General features: G+C 40.9%; 1 protein-coding gene across 1 annotated transcript in view; it reads right to left on the reverse strand.

Moving 5' to 3' along the window:
- The window catches only part of b3glcta (beta 3-glucosyltransferase a), a 68,881-nt gene extending 55,919 nt beyond the window's left edge, over nt 1-12,962 (reverse strand). The window contains exons 1-2 of the mRNA XM_083696319.1: nt 12,535-12,962; nt 8,736-8,779 (exon numbers count right to left, since the gene is read on the reverse strand). Coding sequence (XP_083552445.1) covers nt 8,736-8,779; nt 12,535-12,601 — 111 coding nt within the window. The 5' untranslated portion in view covers nt 12,602-12,962. The remainder of the gene's footprint in view (nt 1-8,735; nt 8,780-12,534) is intronic.
- Nucleotides 12,963-21,727: the final 8,765 nt, after the last annotated feature.

Genomic DNA, 21,727 nt, shown 5'->3' on the forward strand with positions numbered 1-21,727 from the left:
AATGCAGAAAAAGGGGTCTGAATACTTTCCGAATGCACTGTATGTCAGGGATCACTGCCCATTGTGTGTGTCAAGTGTAATCCCTGTATGATTTCAAAGAGAAACTTTAAGAATTTCAATACACAAGGTATTTTCTTCATGAACTGCATTAATGTGATCTACCCAGTGTTTCCTATATTCCTGATGCTGAGTTAGCGCTCAACTATTTTTCTTATGTTTAATTCAGTGGCAGATACGCATGCTCCAGTTGAACGGCTGAGAATCAAGGGATAGAGCCAATCCATGGTACTCTCCTGAGCTCTCTGAATTAATCAAGGAAAGAAACCTAGTTTGGGCTAAGGCCAGATCTACTGATTTAGCTACTGATTGGCTATCCTTCAGACAGCTCAGAATAAATGTACTGCCATGATTAAGAAGGCTAAATCAAGTTACTATTTAAAACACTATTTCTGATTCTGGTGGTGACCCAGCTACATTTTGGAAAGCTATTAAAAATCATTGAAATGCAATAGATCCTCTCCCTCAACAAGTTTTATCCAATTCAAATATATCATTACGGATCCAAAAAGAATTAGTAAAGCCTTTAACCAACATTTCATGTCTGTAGTCTCTCTATTTGAAAGAAACAATTATTTAAATATTCCCTGGCTAAGTACCTCAGACTGATAGCCGCCCCTCTGTCTAACAATGACCCTATATTCTCCATCTATTGTGTTTCTACCAAGGTTGAGTTTGATTAGTTGTGTAAGATTTATGTTAAAAGACTACAGGGGTTGACATGCTTGATCCATATCTGCTGCATTTCTCTGCCCTTTTAATAGCCGAAATTCTGGCTCATATTTTCAACATGACAATTCTCTCCAAATACCATTCCCAAAGTGAGGAAGGCAGCCAATGTACTCTCTCTTCATAAAGGGGGTGGGACCAGCGATTTGATTAATTACCCCACAATCTCAAGTTTTCAAAATTAAATTGCATTTGAAATGCACACCAGTCAGGTTTTAGGACTGGACATAGCACTATTTCTGCTGCTTCCCGAGTTATAAAAGACATTGTGATCTCTCTACATAAGAAACAGCATGGTGTGTATAGCCCTCTATATTGATCTCTCTAAGGCTTTCTATACTGTTGATAATGCCCTCCTATTGCAGAGGTTATCTGCCATTGGTTTGGACCATTCGGCCTATAATTAGTTTCAAAATTACTTGCAAGATAGGACTAATTTATTTCAGTTGATGGAGTTCAGCTCATGGAGTTCAGTTTTCTCAATATTAATAAAGGTGTTCCACAAGGTCTGATTCTAGGTCCACTGCTGTTTACCATTTACATAAATAATGTTGGTTTGTCCAAGAACAATTGTAAATTACGTCTTTATGGTGATGACTAGATACTACTACTAATTACTTTCATTTACACGTTTTTTGATACACATTACATTTTCACATGGTAATTTCAGTCCATTATGGTATATTTGGTATTATTTTTGGTGCACATACTTAGATATTTTTTGTTTTAAATTATATAGTTCTTGCGATTTATTTTTAATTCCACCCCTCAGCTGCTCTCAGCCCATCCCACCTTTCTCGATATACCACCCTCTCGATTTCCATGTACCATATATTTTTTAATTGTGCTGTGATGTCCTATGTAGTTCCTGAAACATTCAATTCATAGAGCTTGCTCAGATTTTAAATGAAAAAAGCTAAATATGAATCTTTTTGCTAACAGTATAATTATATTGATTATTAATTTTCCATTAGATACTAAGTCAGCACCAATAGTGTTTTTGTAGGGTTATTTTTAGATGAATATAGTTTTTTGCCAGCCATTCCTGACACCTGAGGGCAATACCAACCCAATACCAACACAGATGATCTATTGAATTCTTGAATTGTGTTCAAAATCTACATAGTGGCCATTTTTCAATGCCCCATATGGTGAGCATTATTTTGGTTGCAATTGTTGTAAACAGCAATTTATAGTGCATTCGGAAAGTATTCAGACCCCCTCACTTTTTCCACATTTTGTTATATTACAGCCTTATTCTAAAATGGATTAAATTCATTGTTTTCCCTCATCAGTCTACAGACAATACCTCATAATGACAAAGCCAAAACAGGTTTTTAGAAATGTATAAAATAAAAAACTGAAAAATCACATTTACATCAGTATTCAGACCTTTTATTCAGTACTTTGTTGAAGCACCATTGGCAGCGATTACAGCCTCAGGTCTTCTTGGTTAAGCCACTCCGGTGAACCTCCGCCCCAGTCTGAGGTCCTGAGTGCTCTGGAGCAGGTTTTCATCAAGGATCTCTCTGTACTTTGTCCATTATCTTTCCCTCGATCCTGCTTAGTCTCCCAGTCCCTGCTGCTGAAAAACATCCCCACAGCATGATGCTGCCACCACCATGCTTCACCGTAGGGACGGTATTAGCCAGGTGATGAGCGGTGCCTGGTTACCTCCAGATGTGACACTTGGCATTCAGGCCAAAGAGTTCAATCTTGGTTTCATCAGACCAGAGAATCTTGTTTCTTATGGTCTGAGAGTCCTTTAGGTGCCTTTTGGCAAACTCCAAGTGGGCTGTCATGTGCTTTTTACTGAGGAGTGGCTTCCGTCTGGCCACTCTATCATAAAGGCCTGATTGGTGGAGTGCCCATCTCCACAGAGGAACTCTGGAGCTCTGTCAGAGTGACCATTAGGTTCTTGGTCACCTCCCTGACGATGGCCTTTCTCCTCCTATTGCTCAGTTTGGCCGGGCGGCCAGCTCTAGGAAGAGTCTTGGTGGTTCCAAACTTCTTCCATTTAAGAATAATGGAGGCTACTGTGTTCTTGGGGACCTTCAATACTGCAGAAATTGTTTTGTACCCTTCCCCAGATCTGTGCCTTGACACAATCCTGTCCCGGAGGGCTACGGACAATTCCTTCGACCTCATGGCCTGGTTTTTGCTCTGACATGCACTGTCAACTGTGGGACCTTATATAGACAGGTGTGTACCGTTCCAAATCATGTCCAATCAATTTAATTTACCACAGCTGGTCTCCAATCAAGTCGTAGAAACATCTCAAGGATAATTAATGGAAACAGGATGCACCTGAGCTCAATTTCGAGTGTCATAGCAAATAAATGTGATAAAAGTGATATCAGTTTTTTATTTTTAATAAATTAGCAAACATTTCTAAAAACCTGTTTTTGCTTTGTCATTATGGGGTATTGTGTGTAGATTGATGAGGAAAAAAAAATTGTAATCCATTATAGAATAAGCCTGTAACATAACAAAATGTGGAAAAAGTGAAGGGGTCTGAATACTTTCCGAATGCACTGTAAATTGAACACAAACAGTGAAGTGATGAGTCAACTGCTGTTTTATATATTGATTCATAAACCAGTTGCCATGGGATAGGGATGTCATATCTGTTCCCAGTAATCTTGTATCCTGTATGACACAGCGGTCAGTGTTTCTTTTACCTTAAATGAAACTGGTGTACTGATCTATTTATACTAATCTTTTTCAGCCATTTGTGACTTTTAATATGAGGCAGACAAATTAAATCCTTACCTTCTCCTTTTCCAATTGTCCTTTTGCAATTTTGTGGCAAGGCTGCAATCAGTTGATTGCATTTTTGGATTGAGCATAAAGTTCCATACTTTTTTAAAAGTATGTGAAATCATATTTCCATGCTTCATAAAATCAGATTAAAATGATTCTGTTGTGAAACATTTTTTCCATAAACTTTCTCAATCAGTATACTTTTGTGTTCAAGGCCAGAATATCTAATCCTTTGATCATATTTTTGGATTTTAGTTGCTAGTATTTCCATGGCCATAGCAAACAAATATGGTGAAAACGAACAACCTTGTTTAACCTCTTACAGCTCAATCCTCTCTGAGAAGTGTAAGAAAATAAAAGGACAATGACAACTTCTGTGTTTAAGGAATATTTTACTTGGTATAATCGGCAGCAGAGCAGTCCATGCTCTGGGTCCAGCCGTGGGGTCTGAGCCAAGAACTGAGTTTTACATCAGCTCTCCTAGGGTTTTACCCCAAGATCTATCACCCAGTCTGAAGCAGGATACAAAGCATTACCATCTTAATTGGTTTGATAGTTCTTGTCACACCTAACTTGATCACTCACCATCACAGGATGTTGTGAAAACATGTTCCAAATCGTTGGCCTGATTATCATGTCTTCTAACAGTCTACATCTTACAGAAGTATCTATTATAAATTATTTGACACCTGGGATTGCTATACATAACTTTAACACATTTTATAAGAGATTCTCCAAAATTAAAGAAGTCAAGGCATTTATAAATAAACTCTCATCGCACTTTATGAAAAACCTTTTAAAAATCCGCTATGAAGACCAGGCCTGGTTTTTCTGATGTTTCATAGTGTAAGTAATTGTCGTATATTATCTCCAATATATCATCAATGCAAAAGTCTGATCATGATGAATAGTATCTGGTAAGACTTTCTTAATTCTGTGCACAATACATTTTGCCAGGATTTTTACATCACAACATTGTAGGGTAAGGGGCCTCCAGTGTTTTCAATAAACTGGGTCTTTATACTGACCAGCCAGATCCTGTTTTAGTAATAGCAAGATCAGACCCTCTTGCTGCGCATCGGTACAATTTATCCAGCAGCTCAATAACACTCCACAAAGGTGGCTCTCGTCACAGTTCTCGACCAAACAACTGCAACAAGTGCTCATGAGTGTACATCTACTGGTATGCCATCAAGACCAGGGTTTTTTCCGGTCTGAAAAGATTTAATTACCTTCAGAAGCTCATCTTCTGTAATATATATCATTATATAATATCACACACATATTTTTGGACTGATCAGAAAGACGTCATTGCAATAATCATCACTGAAAATGGAGGAGACTGAAAAGAAAACATATAATTAAAATATTGCACTTCCTCTTTCAGAATATCATTTGGTAATACATAGATTGTTCCATATTTTTTTCCATAAGTTTCTGCATATAAAATAAATGAAAATAAAAATGATGAAAAATAAAAAATAATAGCCAACAAGAAAAAAATAAAGAGAAAAATCTCAACAAGCCAAAAAACACCAACTTCTTAATAGTTACCACAAAGATAACAACAGCCACATTGACCTCAAGACCAGCAACAGCACAGCTGTAACCTATAGTCTATCCCCAGCGAAGGGTGAGGCCAGTTCCGCGGCCGCACTACCCCGACATAGAAGAAGGACATTTGGGTAGTTTGCGGTAGCCTCGGTATTAGCTACATCCCGGCCATAGCCACTGGCCTTTTTGGTTGCTGTTATTCAAAGAACACCAGCAACAGCCACAGTACATCTGTAGCCTAGTCTATCCCCAGCGAATTGTCAGGTCATTTTCAAAACATACTCAAATTAGGTTCTTGTGTCACTTGGTCAGTTTAAGACCTAGATAAAGGGTCTGTCATCTGAGGAATGTACATGTTTTAATTGACTATATTGTGTGAATTGACATGTCATTAACAAAATGTGTTATGTTTATAATTCTGAATGTACATTTATGATTGTTTCATGTGTATAAGCAAGGCTCCTCTGAATAAGAGACCTCAATATCATTAGGACCTCCCTAAATAAATACTAATATGCCCTGTATCACCTGTAAATACTAATCTGCCCTCAAGGCTTTTTGAAGGAGCTGTAATTGAAGACAAGCAATTAAACATCTCACTATATTCCTCTGTATGTAGCAGCTTGACTAAAACCAATTGTGGGGGTCATTTCATCAAGCTAGCATTTAAGACAGAGAAGTGCAGTATTGACGTATCAAAGCAATGAGTAGTGGATGGTGAATGGTATTCTAAAAAACAAAAATTATGAAAAAAATCGCATTTTCAAACAGTTTCCAAACACATTTCAGCAATGCATCTTTGCATGGACCCCTACTGTTTGGTGGCATTACAGTTGACCACAGATCTTTTCAGTAAACGACTTTATGGACAGTGACAGAGAGTGCTAAGGTCAGGTCTAGCTGCATGTTCACCATTACTTAAAGATGAATTGTTCTCAGCTCAAAGACCTGGCCCTTTTTAGTCTTTTGCCGCCCCTGCACTCAGGTACTGCTCCGTCCAAGCAGTGCTCTCAGTAATCCCTTCTGACAGAAGGCTGTCAGCCATTTGCAGGAGAGGTCCTGAAAACCCAGTGGTGTTAAAAACAGATTACATTGAGTCCACACCATTCAACTTATCTTGGAGGCTTAGACGTATCTCTGTAAAAAAATATCTTTGAGTTCTCTGGAGTGGTTTCAGAGCACAGTTAGCTTCTGCAGTGCTGGCTCACAGAGAAACAGAGATTGAGGCTGTCTGTAACTTTGACAGCTCTCATGTAACCTCGCAACAAGGCCAGCACCATGGTACTGTAGGACTCGGCCCATCTGCAGTGTCAATATTTGAAAAATAATATTTAGCAATGCACAGGGCTGGAGAAAGATCAAGGGCAATATCTAACTGGGGTTAATGGTGAGTCATTTGCATGAGCCTGCTTAATAAGTGCTATCCACTCGAGTGCACCTGCTGAGACTATCCTTGGATCACTACCTTTTTATTATTTTAAGGCGAGGTTTACTTCCTGCCCCTGTGTTCCATCCCTGTAAACCACCACTCTCACCTAGGGGCACTGATGCTCCATCTATATCAGTGACCCATCATGTCTCATTAGCACAGTGTTCACTGACTTTGGGAATATATGTCCAGAATTTTTCAAAGAAAAGTGTCCATTCCAATCCATTGACAGTACACAAGTTCATATTTAGCAGTCAGTCACTGGAAATTATATTTGGCACTTCCCCCCCATATTTCATCATCTCAATACAGTAAAGTAGCTCTAATTTATCCTTGGAATTCTCAGATTTAACCGTATAAATTGACACTTGAAGCCACTCTGCAGTCAAGGGTTTAGTTTTTCCAGTGTCTTAGTATCATTATTTTTGCTATGGAAGTTAGTGTCCTGATCACTGAAGCATCCTGAATATTTTCTGGGAAATTAATTCCAAGTATAATTAAAACTGAATTAGTATAGAGTCCATTTTCAGTTGCCACTTGAAAGTAAGAAAATATATTTTTTCCAGAAGACTTAAATTCCAGGACAATCCAACATATGAACTAACCCATCATCATCAGCTTTACACCACCAGCATTTCTGTTATTTGACATAGTTGCCTTGAACATTTTTGATGGAGTCCAATATGTTGTGTTAATTACATTGCAGGCATTTGAGCATATTACATTATAAGACTGAAAACTGTGTCTTAATGTAAAGATTTTAATAAAAAGCCCATCAAAATAATCCATTAGATTCAATCCTTGAATCAGGGCCACAAATATCAGGAGAGAGCTTTAACCAGACATTAAATCTACTTTAAAGTTCAACAGGAGTAATATTATGACTGCCCTAATTGGCTGGCAACAAACATGATTTGGACAATAAAGGGGTCCGAAAATAAGGGAAACATCATTTCGTACTTTCTTGCTTACCTACTTACTTAGGCCTACCTGTATGTAAGAAAAGTATAAATCAAACATCCAACATAAACTGCTCCTGGTATTAACAGGACGAAGATTCTGATACACTCTCCCCCTGATTATAACAACAGTAAGTCTTTGCACACTGTGGCTAAATACAGGATGTGTTCAGGATGTATTTACCCTTTGAAGCCTATTGATTTAGCCAGCAGCAGGTCTTAACGCCATATTATTGTGTTCACAGTCTCCATGTCCTACTGAGTTGTTTGTGGTTTGTAATCTAAACCATGTATAAACAACCACTGGGAAGACCACTGGCCCAGTGAAAATTGTGTTTCGGTTAGGGTTAATGTTTGATATCTCAAAATATATTTGAGGAAAATATATCTCTGTTCAGTGTTCAAGGAGCTACATTTTCTACTTTAGCAACAGCTATCACTAATCCTCTGTTGCCATGACCTTCCTGTGTGTGTGTGTGTGTGTGTGTGTGTGTGTGTGTGTGTGTGTGTGTGTGTGTGTGTGTGTGTGTGTGTGTGTGTGTGTGTGTGTGTGTGTGTGAAGCAAGCAATGTTTGAGTCAAGTAAAATCCTTTGAAGTTTAAATCAGGGGTCATAGTCTGTCTCTTTGCAACTGCAGCTCACAAACACAATGCAAACGAGAGTGAGCTGCGGTCTCAGGGTGCATTTTCCTTTAGATTTCAGAGCATGACTGGTGACTTTTTCTGCCTCACACTATTCTAAACTGACAAAAGACATGATATAAAGTTTGAACTCCATTGGGGAGGCAGAAACAGCTGACATTGGTAAACAGCAAATCAGAAAATGTGATACTAAGCACCTCAGCCGGGAGGCGTTCTTGTCAACGTTTTCTTACACCAATAATAATTAGAGCAACTAAACATGCGTCATTATTTATTGAGAGGCAAGTATACCAGACTGAAAGAAAGAAAGAGAGCAGCAGAATCATCCGATTATTGAGGGACAGAAAAAGGGAATGGATTTGTATTGCAGTGCTTGAGCTTGAGCTCGATTTGACCTGGAGGCAATTGATCAACCCACTGAAAAAAACCACAGGGCTTTACTCTGGTTGTACAGGAAATATAACCTTTAATAGGGGTGAGGGAACTTGGGAAACGCATGGGAAGCATACTAATTAACAACAAATTAGGAAGGGTTTTATTAGAATAAAGTTTGAGCCAAATTTGCATATGGTAGGTACTGTAAGATTATAAAGCAATCCTTACCTGTGAGCCTTCTTTTGAGCTGCCAGTGGCAATGTGGACAGAAACTGTAAGACAAAAATACAAAAAAATAAAAATAAATATGTAAGTCACTGATAAAGACACTCAATGAATCCTGTTTAATTGAACAAGACTGTTGATATCTAATTTCAGTCAAAGGCTACACATTACAGAGAAAGGTTCCTACGAGAACCAGTGAGTCTAATGAGACATCATTGAGGCCAATCTTTGAAAAAAGGTTAGTTAGCTTTAAGATTTAAGAATGGCCTTAGAGTGATCTTTCCTTTAGTTTCCATATGTTAGGTTTGATAGTAGGCCGTGCACCATTCATCTATGAAAGATTGCGGTTAGAGCATAGAGAGCCTCTATCCAATTATATTGCCATCGATTTCAAGCCAAGAGGGTCTTCGCATGACAATTCCAAATCAATAGATAGCATCAAAACAGCAGTGTTGAGAATGAATTTCTATACCAGTCCATTTAAAATGAGGCAACTGTTCTGAAATGGTGGAGGTTCTAACTGTTGTTCTAGCCCCAGTTCTAACTGTAATTACAAGGAGTCAAATGTCCTTTTTGGTCTCTCCAAGGTAAGCATGCATTGAGAGCTGTTGATTAGAGCTACAAGATCCTACTGCTAAGGAGTATCCAGGCCTGGGAATACACTCCGAGTTGGTTTCCTAAAGAGAGACAAATTCATATGTGAAAACAAATGGTGCAGGGAGAGATCAGCAGATTATAATTAATGTAATCAAATTGAGACAGATACAAAGCCCCCACTGTGTCCTTACTGCTAATCAACCACCGGGCAAGAAAACAATAATAACAGAAACGATACAAAGCCTTAGCCTATACATAAACAGCATCGGCATCTCACAGTTTGCTGTGTCTTAAGAGTTTACAGCACATATGGCTCTGAAACCCCAAAGGAACAGGTTCTGGAAGTGTTTCAGAACAGCTGATGAGAGGAACAAAATTCTGCAAACAATGTTAGTGAATGGTTGACACACATTGTGGCAGGGACTACATTTTCAACTGGAGCTTGTATCTTTTAACTGGCTTTTAATTGGCTACTACAAAAGTAGGGTCTAGGAAGTGTAAAATTCCAACCTTAACGATGGGTTGTAAACACAAAATACTGTCTATTCCACTAAATCATGGATTCAGAGTGAGCAACTGAAGATATGGTTTCCACCAAAAATATTTTTCAGAGCATGCAGACTCTTCTGGTCTGTCCGTCTCTGTTAGGGAGGATAAAAAATGCAACATTTGGCTTGAAACACAGCTTCCTACAGGAATACATCCAAGTTCACTCCCCATTCTGCTACATCTGTCGCAAACTTGCCATCTTATCATGAAGTCCCTGGAGAAAGATAGGGAAGGAGAGAGAGAGCCATTTGCAAATGCTTGTGCACAGCCTGCACAATGCCACAAGCACTGTTGGAAAGACCTCACTCTAAAAAAACACACATAATTAGCTGTGTTGTTCTCAACAATGTCTCCAATTGAGTTACAATGAGAGATCCCTTGCTTTGATTTGAGCAACTTAGAAAATAGGCTACATGGTATAAGCAAGGGAAACTTTGTTTGAAAGCTTTTTGATGTGTGCTTTAAAAGCCTTTAATCTGTCACTACAGTTCATTCATGCATGCTTCCTTGTGCCTCAAAGCAATTTCTTCAACCAGGTCATGATGACACTTATTCAGCTCATTGCCCTCTCTTTCCAATGCAATGGCAAACATTTTAATAATGGTACCTCATTAGAGAAACTTTCTTAAGAATTGATGACATTTTTCACATGACACACACAACATGCATGGTAGATACATACACTGGATGAACCAACCATTCTACTTATCAGGGAGATGGACCTTTAGCTATGTTGAAGAAAGCCAGTGACAAAGAAAGGGTCTGTTATCTGACTTAATATCAAAAGACCCTGTTTGATATCGGTGGATCAAGGTATCTACTTTAATTTCATCTTCACCTCTCTGTTGAATTAAAGTAATTATATTATATAATTATAGATATAAAAAGTAATACATATTTTTTAATGATAAGATAGTGAAATTGGTGGAGCATATAATGTGATAAAAAGCAATGTATGTAGCCAATATTTTTAAACAGCAGTTGCATTAGTTGCACTTAATTTCAATGAAACATGTGGATTCCTTTGCATACCACACGTGGCTGGTGTGCTCTCCTCGATTTGCCAATGGCTCTCTAACCCAGGCCAAATCCCAGTACTGACTGCCACAGATTAGCAGACCCAAACTGCAGCTCTTCCAGAGCCAATGTGATTTCATTCTGTCCCAGTGTGTTTTCTCCACAATCCTTGACTGCCTTTTGTATCTATTTCGTTTGTTAGTTTGCAATTACTGTATATATAAAGCTAAGCCTTAAATGGATAATTGTCCTTGGAGATCCTGAAGGAAAGTAATTCCTAATCATAGTGAAACTTGGTAGACTTCTTTCACAATATTTATATTATTTTTATTTAAAAAACACAAACAAAGATAGTGTTGCTTGTTATTATTTCCTTGTAATATGGAAGCTTATTTGAAGGGGATGGTAAAAAACATTACTGGGGGTATTTTTCAGTTAGATGCAGGATAGACATGATGCATTATGTCATTTCTGAGACATGTCCTACTGCTGAGGATAAATAATACAGTGAGATGGCTCTGCTAACTTGACAAATCTTTACAAGGAACAATTTTTCTAAAAGCTATTGGTAAAAAAAATTGTTTTACAAAGAGCAACACTTTCAAATACTCTAGTCAGGTGCTGGTAAAAGTAGGTCAGTATCAACGATAATTAATACAAAACCTCAAACCAAGGCAACCAGGGCATTTTCCAGTTCTTTACACATGTTAAAAATACTAGCTAAAAATACTAGTTAAAAATAATACCTTGCTGCTGGATTTGAAACTCAGTCAAGTCAATGTCGTGTATTTTAGACCTTGCATGATTAAAGGAAACAACTTTAGTTATAGCCTACTCTATGGGCCTGAAGTTTCTTGCCTGTTTATTCATTTCACCATTTAACAGACCTATCAAGTCAAATTACCATCGCATATGCAACGCGCCTATTAAAAATAATATATAGGCGTATTTAATGTTAAATAAATGTTTCGTGACACCTATTTTGTTAACCAGATCAGCTTACTATTTCAAAAATAGGCCTATAATGTAACAAGAAACTTGTTACGAATTTGTTACAGGCTACAGTTAGTGTCACAGGTAAGGATTAGTAGCCAAGTACACAAAATCAAAAATGTCTGCAGGGTATAAATGCAAAACGTGCATTGTCAATACATGAATATTCCCGTCAATTATAGCTTACTTTAGCAACGCACATGCAAAACATCTTTGCTGGTTCTAGTACACTGGCCAGGAAGTTTCACAAAACCTTCTACTCAAATATTTGGTTCCATACTTTTCCTACTGTAGTGGTAAAAAAAACAAAAACATGTCGGCTTCTCCTAAGGACCTACAAACTCACATAAACAGAAATATGGGTGACCAACTGTAGTCTCCCAAATTGGGCTCTAATAGCGCTCTCATAACGCAGTATGATCCTAAACATTATCCAGTCATCATTATCCAGCCTTGCTCTTTGCTGAGTACATTTCCTGGACCTTCGCTACAAAGCATAGGCACATTTAGCCCTCCCAAGATCTGCAACTCTACGCAAACTGTTCCTCCAACAGTCATGACTTGGCTTGCTAGCCTACTCTGATTATACGGCATGAGAAAAATATGGAATAACTTCCGATAGAATTGCAAGTCGATCAATACTTACTGAACGATAGAAAAATGAAATAAAATGCCACTCTGTGTCCGACATCACGATTACCAGGTACCATCATGGGATACAACGGCGCTGAAGTCGTAGACTAACTAAGATGACAGATTCCAGTGTGGCCTTTGACAGTGTTTAGAATATGATGCTTTCCTTAACCAACAATTTCACGAACTAAAATATAGAAGGACGGATTGGATTGTTGGCATCTTTACTTCTTCTCTACGGCTCAGACGCGCGCTCTTGTGGCCAAACGCGAGCCTTAATTGTTGATTACTGGAGACACTGAACACACTGAAGTCACACGAACACCACACTGGCTACGCGCGTGCGCCAATGTTATACTAACGTTGTAAATTTCTTTAACGCTCCCATTCTATTCAATAATTTCATTCACTTCGGTCGCGTGCGTCTATTTTCCTCGCGTCTCAAATATAAACTGGTTGTATTTGAGACGCTACCTCCAAGCGATATTTACAAGTCCCGCCTCTCATATCTGTTCATTGGTTTTCACGACGGATTCACAATAATACTTCCTGTAAACAATAATAAACCACCGTGAGTATGTGGTAAAAGCAATATGTGTTCCGTGAGCTCGAAAAATCAACATTTTCCAACATTAAGACTTCCGGTTTCGTTTTTGAGACTTCAAAATAAAAGCGCGAGTACAGCGATGAATGGAAAGTGATTGGATCACAATATTTTCTGTTATTTTTGCTGAAATAAGTAAAAATTACCGAAGAGAAAGTATATACAATTTCGAAAAAGTAATTTTGATCTTAACAATTTACATATTGGTATATGCAAAAATATTTGTTGAAAATGTCAACTCATCTATGGTACCTAGTCTACTCGGCAACACTTCTAGAATATAAGAGTTTCAACCATAAGCAGTCCAAAAAAGACACTTTGAGCTGCCATTTTTTTTTAAAAACATGTTGAATGACACCACTCATGGTTGAAACTCACTTGATCTATATTCTGAGTGTTTCTGAGTAGACTGGTAAACTAATTGAAAAAATATTTCTGTACAGTCCACTATAGGTGCCCTATGCAGTTCAGATAGGGCACTTTGAGCTGTATGGACCCAGTAAAATGCCATCAAATTGGTAAGACACCGCTCTAAACTCACCTGATCCACATTCTAGAAGTGTTGCCGAGTAGACTGGTTCCAGAGATCAAGATTCAAGATTCAAGATTCTTTATTTGTCAGTGATTCTTTATTTGTCAAGTATACAGTGAAATGCATAAGTGACAGTGCCACAGAGTAGTGCAACAATACAATAAGTTTAAAAATAGAATAAAATAAAAATAGAAGTACTAAAAAATATACAGTATGGACAGTATAAACAGTATAAACAATATGAACAGTATAAGCAGTAAGCAATATAAATAGCAGATGGATGATTATGTGTGTGCATATGTGTTATGATGACAGTGCGTGTGTGAGTGACTTGAGGGGGGCACTGATGGGGTCATCGTTGATGATTCTGATGGCGTGGGGGAAGAAACTCAGCCTTAGCCTCTCTGTTCTTGCTGCATGACAGCGGAGGCGTTTTCCTGACCGCAGCGGCTGGAACAGTCCATGTTTCAGGTGGTGAGGGTCCTTCATAATCCTGTAGGCTCTGGTCCTACACCTCCTGGTGTACAGGACATGGAGAGGGGGGGTTGGAGCTCCCATGGTTTTTTCTGCCAGGCGTACCACCCTTTGCAGAGCTCGCCTGTCCTGGGCCGTGCTGTTACCGTACCAGACGGTGATGTTGCCAGCCAGGATGCTCTCCACAGCGCCAGAGTAGAAGGACTGAAGGATCCTCCGGGAGACTCTGAATTTCCTCAGCTGCCTGAGATGGAACAGGCGCTGCCTTGCCTTTCCCACCAGAGAACTGATGTGGGTAGTCCAGGTCAGGTCTTCTGAGATGTGGACTCCCAGGTATTTAAAACTGCTCACCCTGTCCACAGCAGTCCCACCGATGTCCAGCGGTGTGTAGGCCCTTAGTTGTTGCGCTCTCCCGAAGTCCACAATCAGCTCTTTTGTCTTGGAGACATTCAGGATGAGGCTGTTCTCCTGACACCAGAGTGACAGGTCCGCCACCTCGTCCAGGTAGCCTTTCTCATTGTTGTCTGAGATCAGCCCCACCACGACCGTGTCGTCCGCAAACTTAATGATGGAGTTTTCGCTGGACTTAGCCACACAGTCGTGGGTGTATAGGGAGTAGAGGAGGGGACTAAGGACGCAGCCCTGGGGGGACCCTGTGCTCAGTGTGAGTGAGCTGGAGGTGTGTCTACCCACCCTGACCACCTGTGGCCTGGCCGTCAGAAAGTCCAGGATCCAGGCACACAGGGGAATGTTCAGTCCTAGACCAATCATCTTATCAGCCAGTCTGGTGGGGACTATGGTATTGAACGCTGAGCTGTAGTCTATAAACAGCATTCTCACATAGCCCCCCTTCTGTCTGTCAAGGTGAGAGAGAGTGGTGTGGAGGACCTGGGAAACTGCATCGTCTGTAGATCTGTTTGGTCTATATGCGAACTGCAGTGGGTCCAGGGTCGGAGGGAGGGAGGAGCAGATGTAATCCTTCATCAGCCTCTCAAAGCACTTCATGACCACTGAGGTTAGAGCCACGGGTCTGTAGTCATTCAAGCAGGCTGGGGAGATGATCTTGGGCACAGGGACGATAGAGGATCTTTTAAAACAGGTGGGAACTACTGAATTAGCCAGTGAGAGGTTGAATATAGTGGTGAACACAGGAGCTAGCTGGTTAGCACAGGTCTTAAGTACTCTCCCAGGTATGCCATCTGGGCCAGCAGCTTTCCTTGTATTCACCTTCAGCAGAGCCCTCCTCACATCGTGTTCCGTCACGGAGAGTGCTTGCTCTGCCCCAGCGTGTGACCTCCCATCAGCCGCGCTAGCCAGCACTCTGACGTTGTTGTTGTTAGCCGGCGCGCTAGTGGTGGTGTTGCCAGCCTCAAACCGTGCATAAAAAGAGTTCAGGCCTAGGGAGGCATCTGCGATCATTTGAAATGATCGAAAAATATTTCTGTACAGTCCATTATATGTGCCCTATATAGTCCAAATAGGGCACTTTGAGCTGTATGGCCACAGTAAAAAGCCATAAACATTTTGAATGACACCGCTCATGGTTAAAATTCACTTGATCCACGTGTTGCCGAATAGACTGGTACCAGAGATTAGTTTAAATGATCAAACCTGCTGTGTCAGGTTTTGTGTCTGTGGATGTAGATTGGTCCGTTGGTGCATCATTCAACTCGATGGGAGCTGTTCCCTCTTCTACCTTTGGTTCAGTTTATTTTTTTCGTTATAACCTCCATTTCTGAGGAATCCTCTTCACTCCTGCTGCTTCCTCCACTGGCCACCAGTGGCTGACAGAAACTCCTTTTATTCTTTTCCATATCCATCTTGTTTAGTTAATTGACCACATCTGTGCCTTATTATTTGTCCAGCTTATATGCCTGGCTTTTGCTTCACCTGTTGTTCAGTCTATGGATGTGTTTCCCTGAGAAGTTAGACTTAACCAAGCATGGACCCAGCAGAGATGGACCAAGTATGTGCCGCTCCTCTTATTCAAGGAGCCACAGTCAGTCAACTTCTCCTACAAGTCAATGACAACATACAAGCTCTCACCGCCATTCAGCAGATCCAGGGTCAGGCGGCGTCAGCTACAAACCCACCACCACCTGTCCATTCCGAGCCTGTTACCTAGTGAAGCAGAGACCTATGACAGCCGGCCTTGGAACGCTGTAACGGTAATCCGAGTGAATGTCGGGGGTTCCTGACACAGTGTTCTTTAGCATTTGAATTACACACTGTCATGTTCCCTACTGATTGCACTAAAGTGGCCTACATCATTTTAGTACTTACCGATAGGGCCCTCTCCTCGGCTACGGCTATATGGGACCAGCAGACATCCATATACTCCAGCTACCAACTATTCACTGAGGTGATGAGGAGGGTCTTTGATCATTATGTCAGCGGACACAAGGCAGCCAACAGACTTCTTCAGCTCTGCCAAGGCTCACAGAGCATTGAGGACTTTGCTATTGCACTCTCACTGCCGACAGTAGGTGGAATCCTGAGGCCTTATCACCGCTAGGCCATGGTCTTACTGACAAGATCAAGGATACCCTGGCTTCCAAAGAGACAGAAAATGACTTTGATTCCTTTGTTGATATGTCCATTAGTGTGGATAATTGTATCCAAGACAGTCGCCGAGAATGCGGGCCTACAACTTCCTCACCACCGAGTCCCGAACAGCTATCGTGATGTCATTACCTGAGTGTCTTCAATCCTTCCCGAGTCCACCTTGGTCTGCAGCCGAGGAGCCCATGCAGTTGGGGAGAACCTGACTCTCAGTCTGAACGGGATCGCCAAATGAGAGAGATGTTGCCTCTACTGTGGAGGACCAGACCACTTTCGCTTTTCCTGTCCTGAGCTGTCAGGAAGCCCTCTCTGCTGCCGAGACGGCTGCCATGGAGTGGTACATCTGTGATGCCCTCCCTACTGGTTTCATCCGTCCCTCCAAATCTCCTGCTGATGCTGGCAACCGGCTTCCAGCCCGAGCCCCAGACCGGCATCCAGCCCGCTACAAGGCTGTCACTGCCTCCATGCATCATTTGCGGCCAACCCTAACCCTACACGGTATGGGCAAGAGGAGCGGTCCAGGATACCGGCCCAGGACGTCCTGGATCTGGCCCTGGTCTGGGATTTTCGTCATCTCCACCCTGGGCATCCCAGTGGACCGTCACGTGCCGTTCCTAGAGGAGGGGTTACTGTGAGGAATCCTCCTCACTCCTGCTGCTTCCTCCACTGGCCATCAGTTTTTGTTTAGTTAATTGACCGCAACTGTGCCTTAAAATTTGTACAGTTTATATGCCTGGCTTTCGCTTCACCTGTTGTTCTTGAACCTTTGTTCTATGGATGTACCTGTGTTTCCCTGCAAAGTTAAAGTAAAGCTTAGGTTTGATTTTTGCAACTCTGATTCCTGCCTCCTTTCTGCACTTAGGTCCATCTTAAAACCACCATTTTCAGTTTTTTAGTCTGTACCATGTACAGATGCTTCAGGTGTTCAGGATACTCCTCTCTGAATTGGGTTTTTACCTCTGGGTTCTTCCTCTTCTTCTGTAGAAGTTTGTTGTACTCATGTGTCTTTCTCCTTCCTTTTGAAGGTGAAAGCCTGACCTTCTCCAATACTGCCATTGAATACTTTGTGCTTAGGGACCCATTTCCTCTTTTTCTTGCCGGTGGCACCCACCCATCAAACTAACACTCAAGAGTTAGTTTGATTTCTCTGGCCACCTCTTCCACCAAATTTGCCTTTGGTATTCATTTACTGGTGCCATTTTACTCAATTCTAACACAATCCCAGTTAAAGAGTGAAGTATTTCTAATTCCCATGCTGCCCTGCATCTGCTTCCTTCTTGTCACATTGTCATGACCTGTGTTTACCATGACTTGGCATCTTGGGTGCTTTCGCGCACGCATGTGCAGTGCGTACTGCGCATTATCATTTCAAGTTCATGCAGTTTGTTAGTAGTAAATAGGATGTATAGTATTTGTATTGATTATGTAGATTTCTGGACGAAATTCCAATATACATATTTGTTTAACAGTAATGGTAATAGACATATTATGTTTTTACTATACAGTAGGTTTGTCAATTCTTTGTTTAATTCTGATTGTTCATTAGTACTGTCACTTCTGTCTCTAGAACCACAAAATAATAACAAGTGGACTGTTCTGGAGTGTGTTGATTGGTGGTGAACCCTTTCATTAAAGACCCTCAAATAGACTGTCCCTCGTCCTTAACTCGACGCCCTGCGGCGATTCACCTTATCCGAACCAGAAGTATAGCTAATTTCAATTCAAATACTATTTCATCAGGGTAATTAGGATATTAGAACAATTACATACCCTTTTGGGGCAATACTATACCAAATACTACATGGTGATGATCGAATATATATATATATGTTAAGATAATTAGTATATTGTTTGTCGTTCTTTGATCTCTATTTACTGTGTTTCAATGCTAAATGGAGTTTAACTTCGGCGCTCCTATTTGGAAGAAATTCTCATTTACATACATTTATATTACATACACCGAAAGTACGTGGGCAGTGTTCCACCATTGGAGCTCACGGAACACAGATAAATAAATCCTACAAGGATCCGGGTAGAAAGGAGAGATCATGGAGGAAGATCGCCACGGTCGTGGGAATTTCAGTTATATTGCACAGTTCCCCAGTAAAAAATTAGCCTTGACAACTAGTTTTAAATATGGTGTGGCTGTGCACGTATTTGTATCAAAATCCAGAATATATTATTGGTTTAGAGTTTGTTTTGTCATTCTTTCTTGCGTGTCTTGATCGTATCAGATGTGGGCACCCAAACGTAAGACAATCTCACACACTTTTGACGTTGGCGCACGCGCGGCAGGTCTGGTTTCCAAAATCTCTCGATTTCTCTCTACATGATTACAGAGTAATGTTACAAGATAAAAGTGACTTCAGTTTCATCACAGAATTCTGGTATGCAACTATGATTCATAATGTTTGACTCATAATCATCATTCTGTCTGGGGGAGAGACTGCAAATGCAAACTGTTGTTTAAACTGTGGATGTAATGATTGTGTGTCTGCAGGTTACTTACTTGAGGTTGAGCTACTGACCAAAATGAAGGAGACGACTGAAACCAATACTGAAGAGATTGACAGTTTATGTCATCTGTAAATTCTTTTGAATTATGTTTGTTTGTGTTTGTTTTTCTACAGTAATCTAAATGTTGTTTTGTATGTCTTAGTTTCAGTTTTTACCATACACATTTGATTTGTCATGCACAGACCCCTCATTCCTCAGTGTAGAAATGCAGTCTGTGTTGGATGCTGCCAAGATTGCTGGCTTAAACTGCTTAAGACTGATGAATGATACCACAGCAGGAATAGAAAGATTGATTGTCCTATGCCACTTTGCTCTATTAATCATATGAGGGAGGAAACATTATTTTGAGGGTTTGGCGCACAAGGGGCATATGTGACATATGACAACATTTAAACTGCTGGGCCTAGTGTTTATCACATTTGAAACAACAACATAAAATTACATATATTTTCTTGAAGATTATATTTCAGTAAATTAGTATGGTAAATATAATCTTAAATCTTAAATATATTGAAAAAAATAAACATTTTTTTTAACACCAACACAACCAAGTCATTTTCCTTTTTTGTTGAATGGCATGTCAATACACTTATGCCCTTTTGAAATCACATAACATAACAGCTTTTATCCAAGTCACTTACACTTACTTTAGGCAAATGTACTTGTTGTATCATCTATACATCAGTCATCATAAGAAAAAATCTTTGCTAGGACCAGGTGCCATTGGCAGTCACAATGCTAAATATATATTTTATATAATTATTATTAACAGTAGAGGAACTGTACAGAGAGGTAGTGGAGGGTGATGAGGTCTTTAGGAAGGACAGTCAAAATGTAGCCTGAAGAGATGGGTCTTCAGTGTATGGCGGAAGATAGGTAGTGACACTGCAGTCCGCAGTAGGAAGCTCGTTCCACCACCGGGGCGACAAGACAATGAAAAGCCGTGACTGAACAGCGTGACTGCTGCATCCTTGTAAGGTGGGGAGCCCGGCCAAGAGTGTGTTGCAGTAGTCAAGGCAGATCACCCCAAGATTCTTGGCTGTCTGGGAGGAGGTCACAGTGGAGTTCTCGACTGTGATGGAGAAGTCTTGGAGAGGACAGGCTTTCCCAAGGAGGATGAGTAGCTCAGTCTTGTTAAGGTTGAGCTTGAGGTGGTGGGCTGACATCCAAGCAGAAATGTCTGCAAGATACGCAGAGACACATATCACCACCTGTGAGTCAGAGGGGGGGAAAGAGAGAAAGAGTTGAGTGTCATCAAGGTAGCAGTGATAGGAGAAACCATGTGAGGAAATTACAGAGCCAAGAGATTTGGTATAAAGGGAGAACAGTAAGGGCCCTAGGACAGAGCCCTGGGGTACCCCAGTGGTGAGGGCGTGTGAAGAGGACAGCGACCCTCTCCACATCACCTGATAAGAGCGATTGGCCAGGTAGGATGCAAACCAGGAGTGTGCAGAACCAGACATGCCTAGTTCTGAGAGGGTGGAGAGAAGGATCTGGTGGTTTACTGTGTTGAATGCAGCGGACAGGTCCAAAAGAATGAGTACAGAGGAGAGGGAGGAAGCTTGAGCAGAGAGGAGGGTCTCCATGACAGCAAGGAGAGCAGTCTCAGTAGTGTGCCTAGCCTTAAAGCCAGATTGATGAGGGTCGAGGAGGTTGTTCTGAAGGAGATAGTGAGACAGTTGGTTAGAGACAGCACGTTCAAGGGTTTTAGATAAGAAGGAGAGAAGGGATACCGGTCTGTAGTTATGGACAGCAGATGATCAAGAGTTGGTTTCTTGAGAAGAGACTTGACATCTGGCTGTTTTAAAGAGAGATGGGACGGATCCTGTGGATAGAGAGGAAATGATTATGATGGTAAGGAACAGAAGGAGGTCTTTGGAAATGGATTGGAGAAAGGGTGAGGAGATAGGATCGAGAGGGCAAGTGGTTGGATGTAAAAAGTTTTAGTATATCGTCAGGGGAGAGGGGGGAAAGAGCAGGTTTGCAGTGTTGGCGAGAGGTTGAGTGAAGGAGCTGCCAATGTCATCAACCTTTTTTTCAAAGTAGGTGATAAAGTCATTTGCAGACAGGGAGGAGGGGGGGAGGTGGGTTGAGGAGTGAGGAAAATGAGGAGAACAGGTTCAGAGGCAGAAGATTGAATTTTGGAATGGTACTAAGAAGCTTCAGCAGCTGATGCAGAGGAGCTTGTAACACCCTGCCCTGTTCCTTAGTTTATATTTGTCTTTGTTTCATGTTATTTCATTTATTGTTTCCTGTTTTTTTTGTGTTACTCACCTTGTCTCTCATTTCAGACACTTCACCACCTGCCCTTGTGTGTTTCCCGCCTGTGTGATTGTCTACCCTGCCCTGATTGGCTTCCTTCTCTGTGCATTTAGTCTGTGTGTTCCCCTCTCTGTGCCAGTTCGTCTTTGTACCTTGTGTCAAGCGTTTCAGCGATTTTTCCTAGTGTTGAGTATTCCTGGTTATTCTGATCTCTGATAGTGTTTCTGACTTTGCTTTTTGCCCACCCCTTTTCAG

This window comes from Argentina silus (genome assembly GCF_951799395.1).
Source record: "Argentina silus genome assembly, chromosome: X".
NCBI lineage: Eukaryota > Metazoa > Chordata > Actinopteri > Argentiniformes > Argentinidae > Argentina > Argentina silus.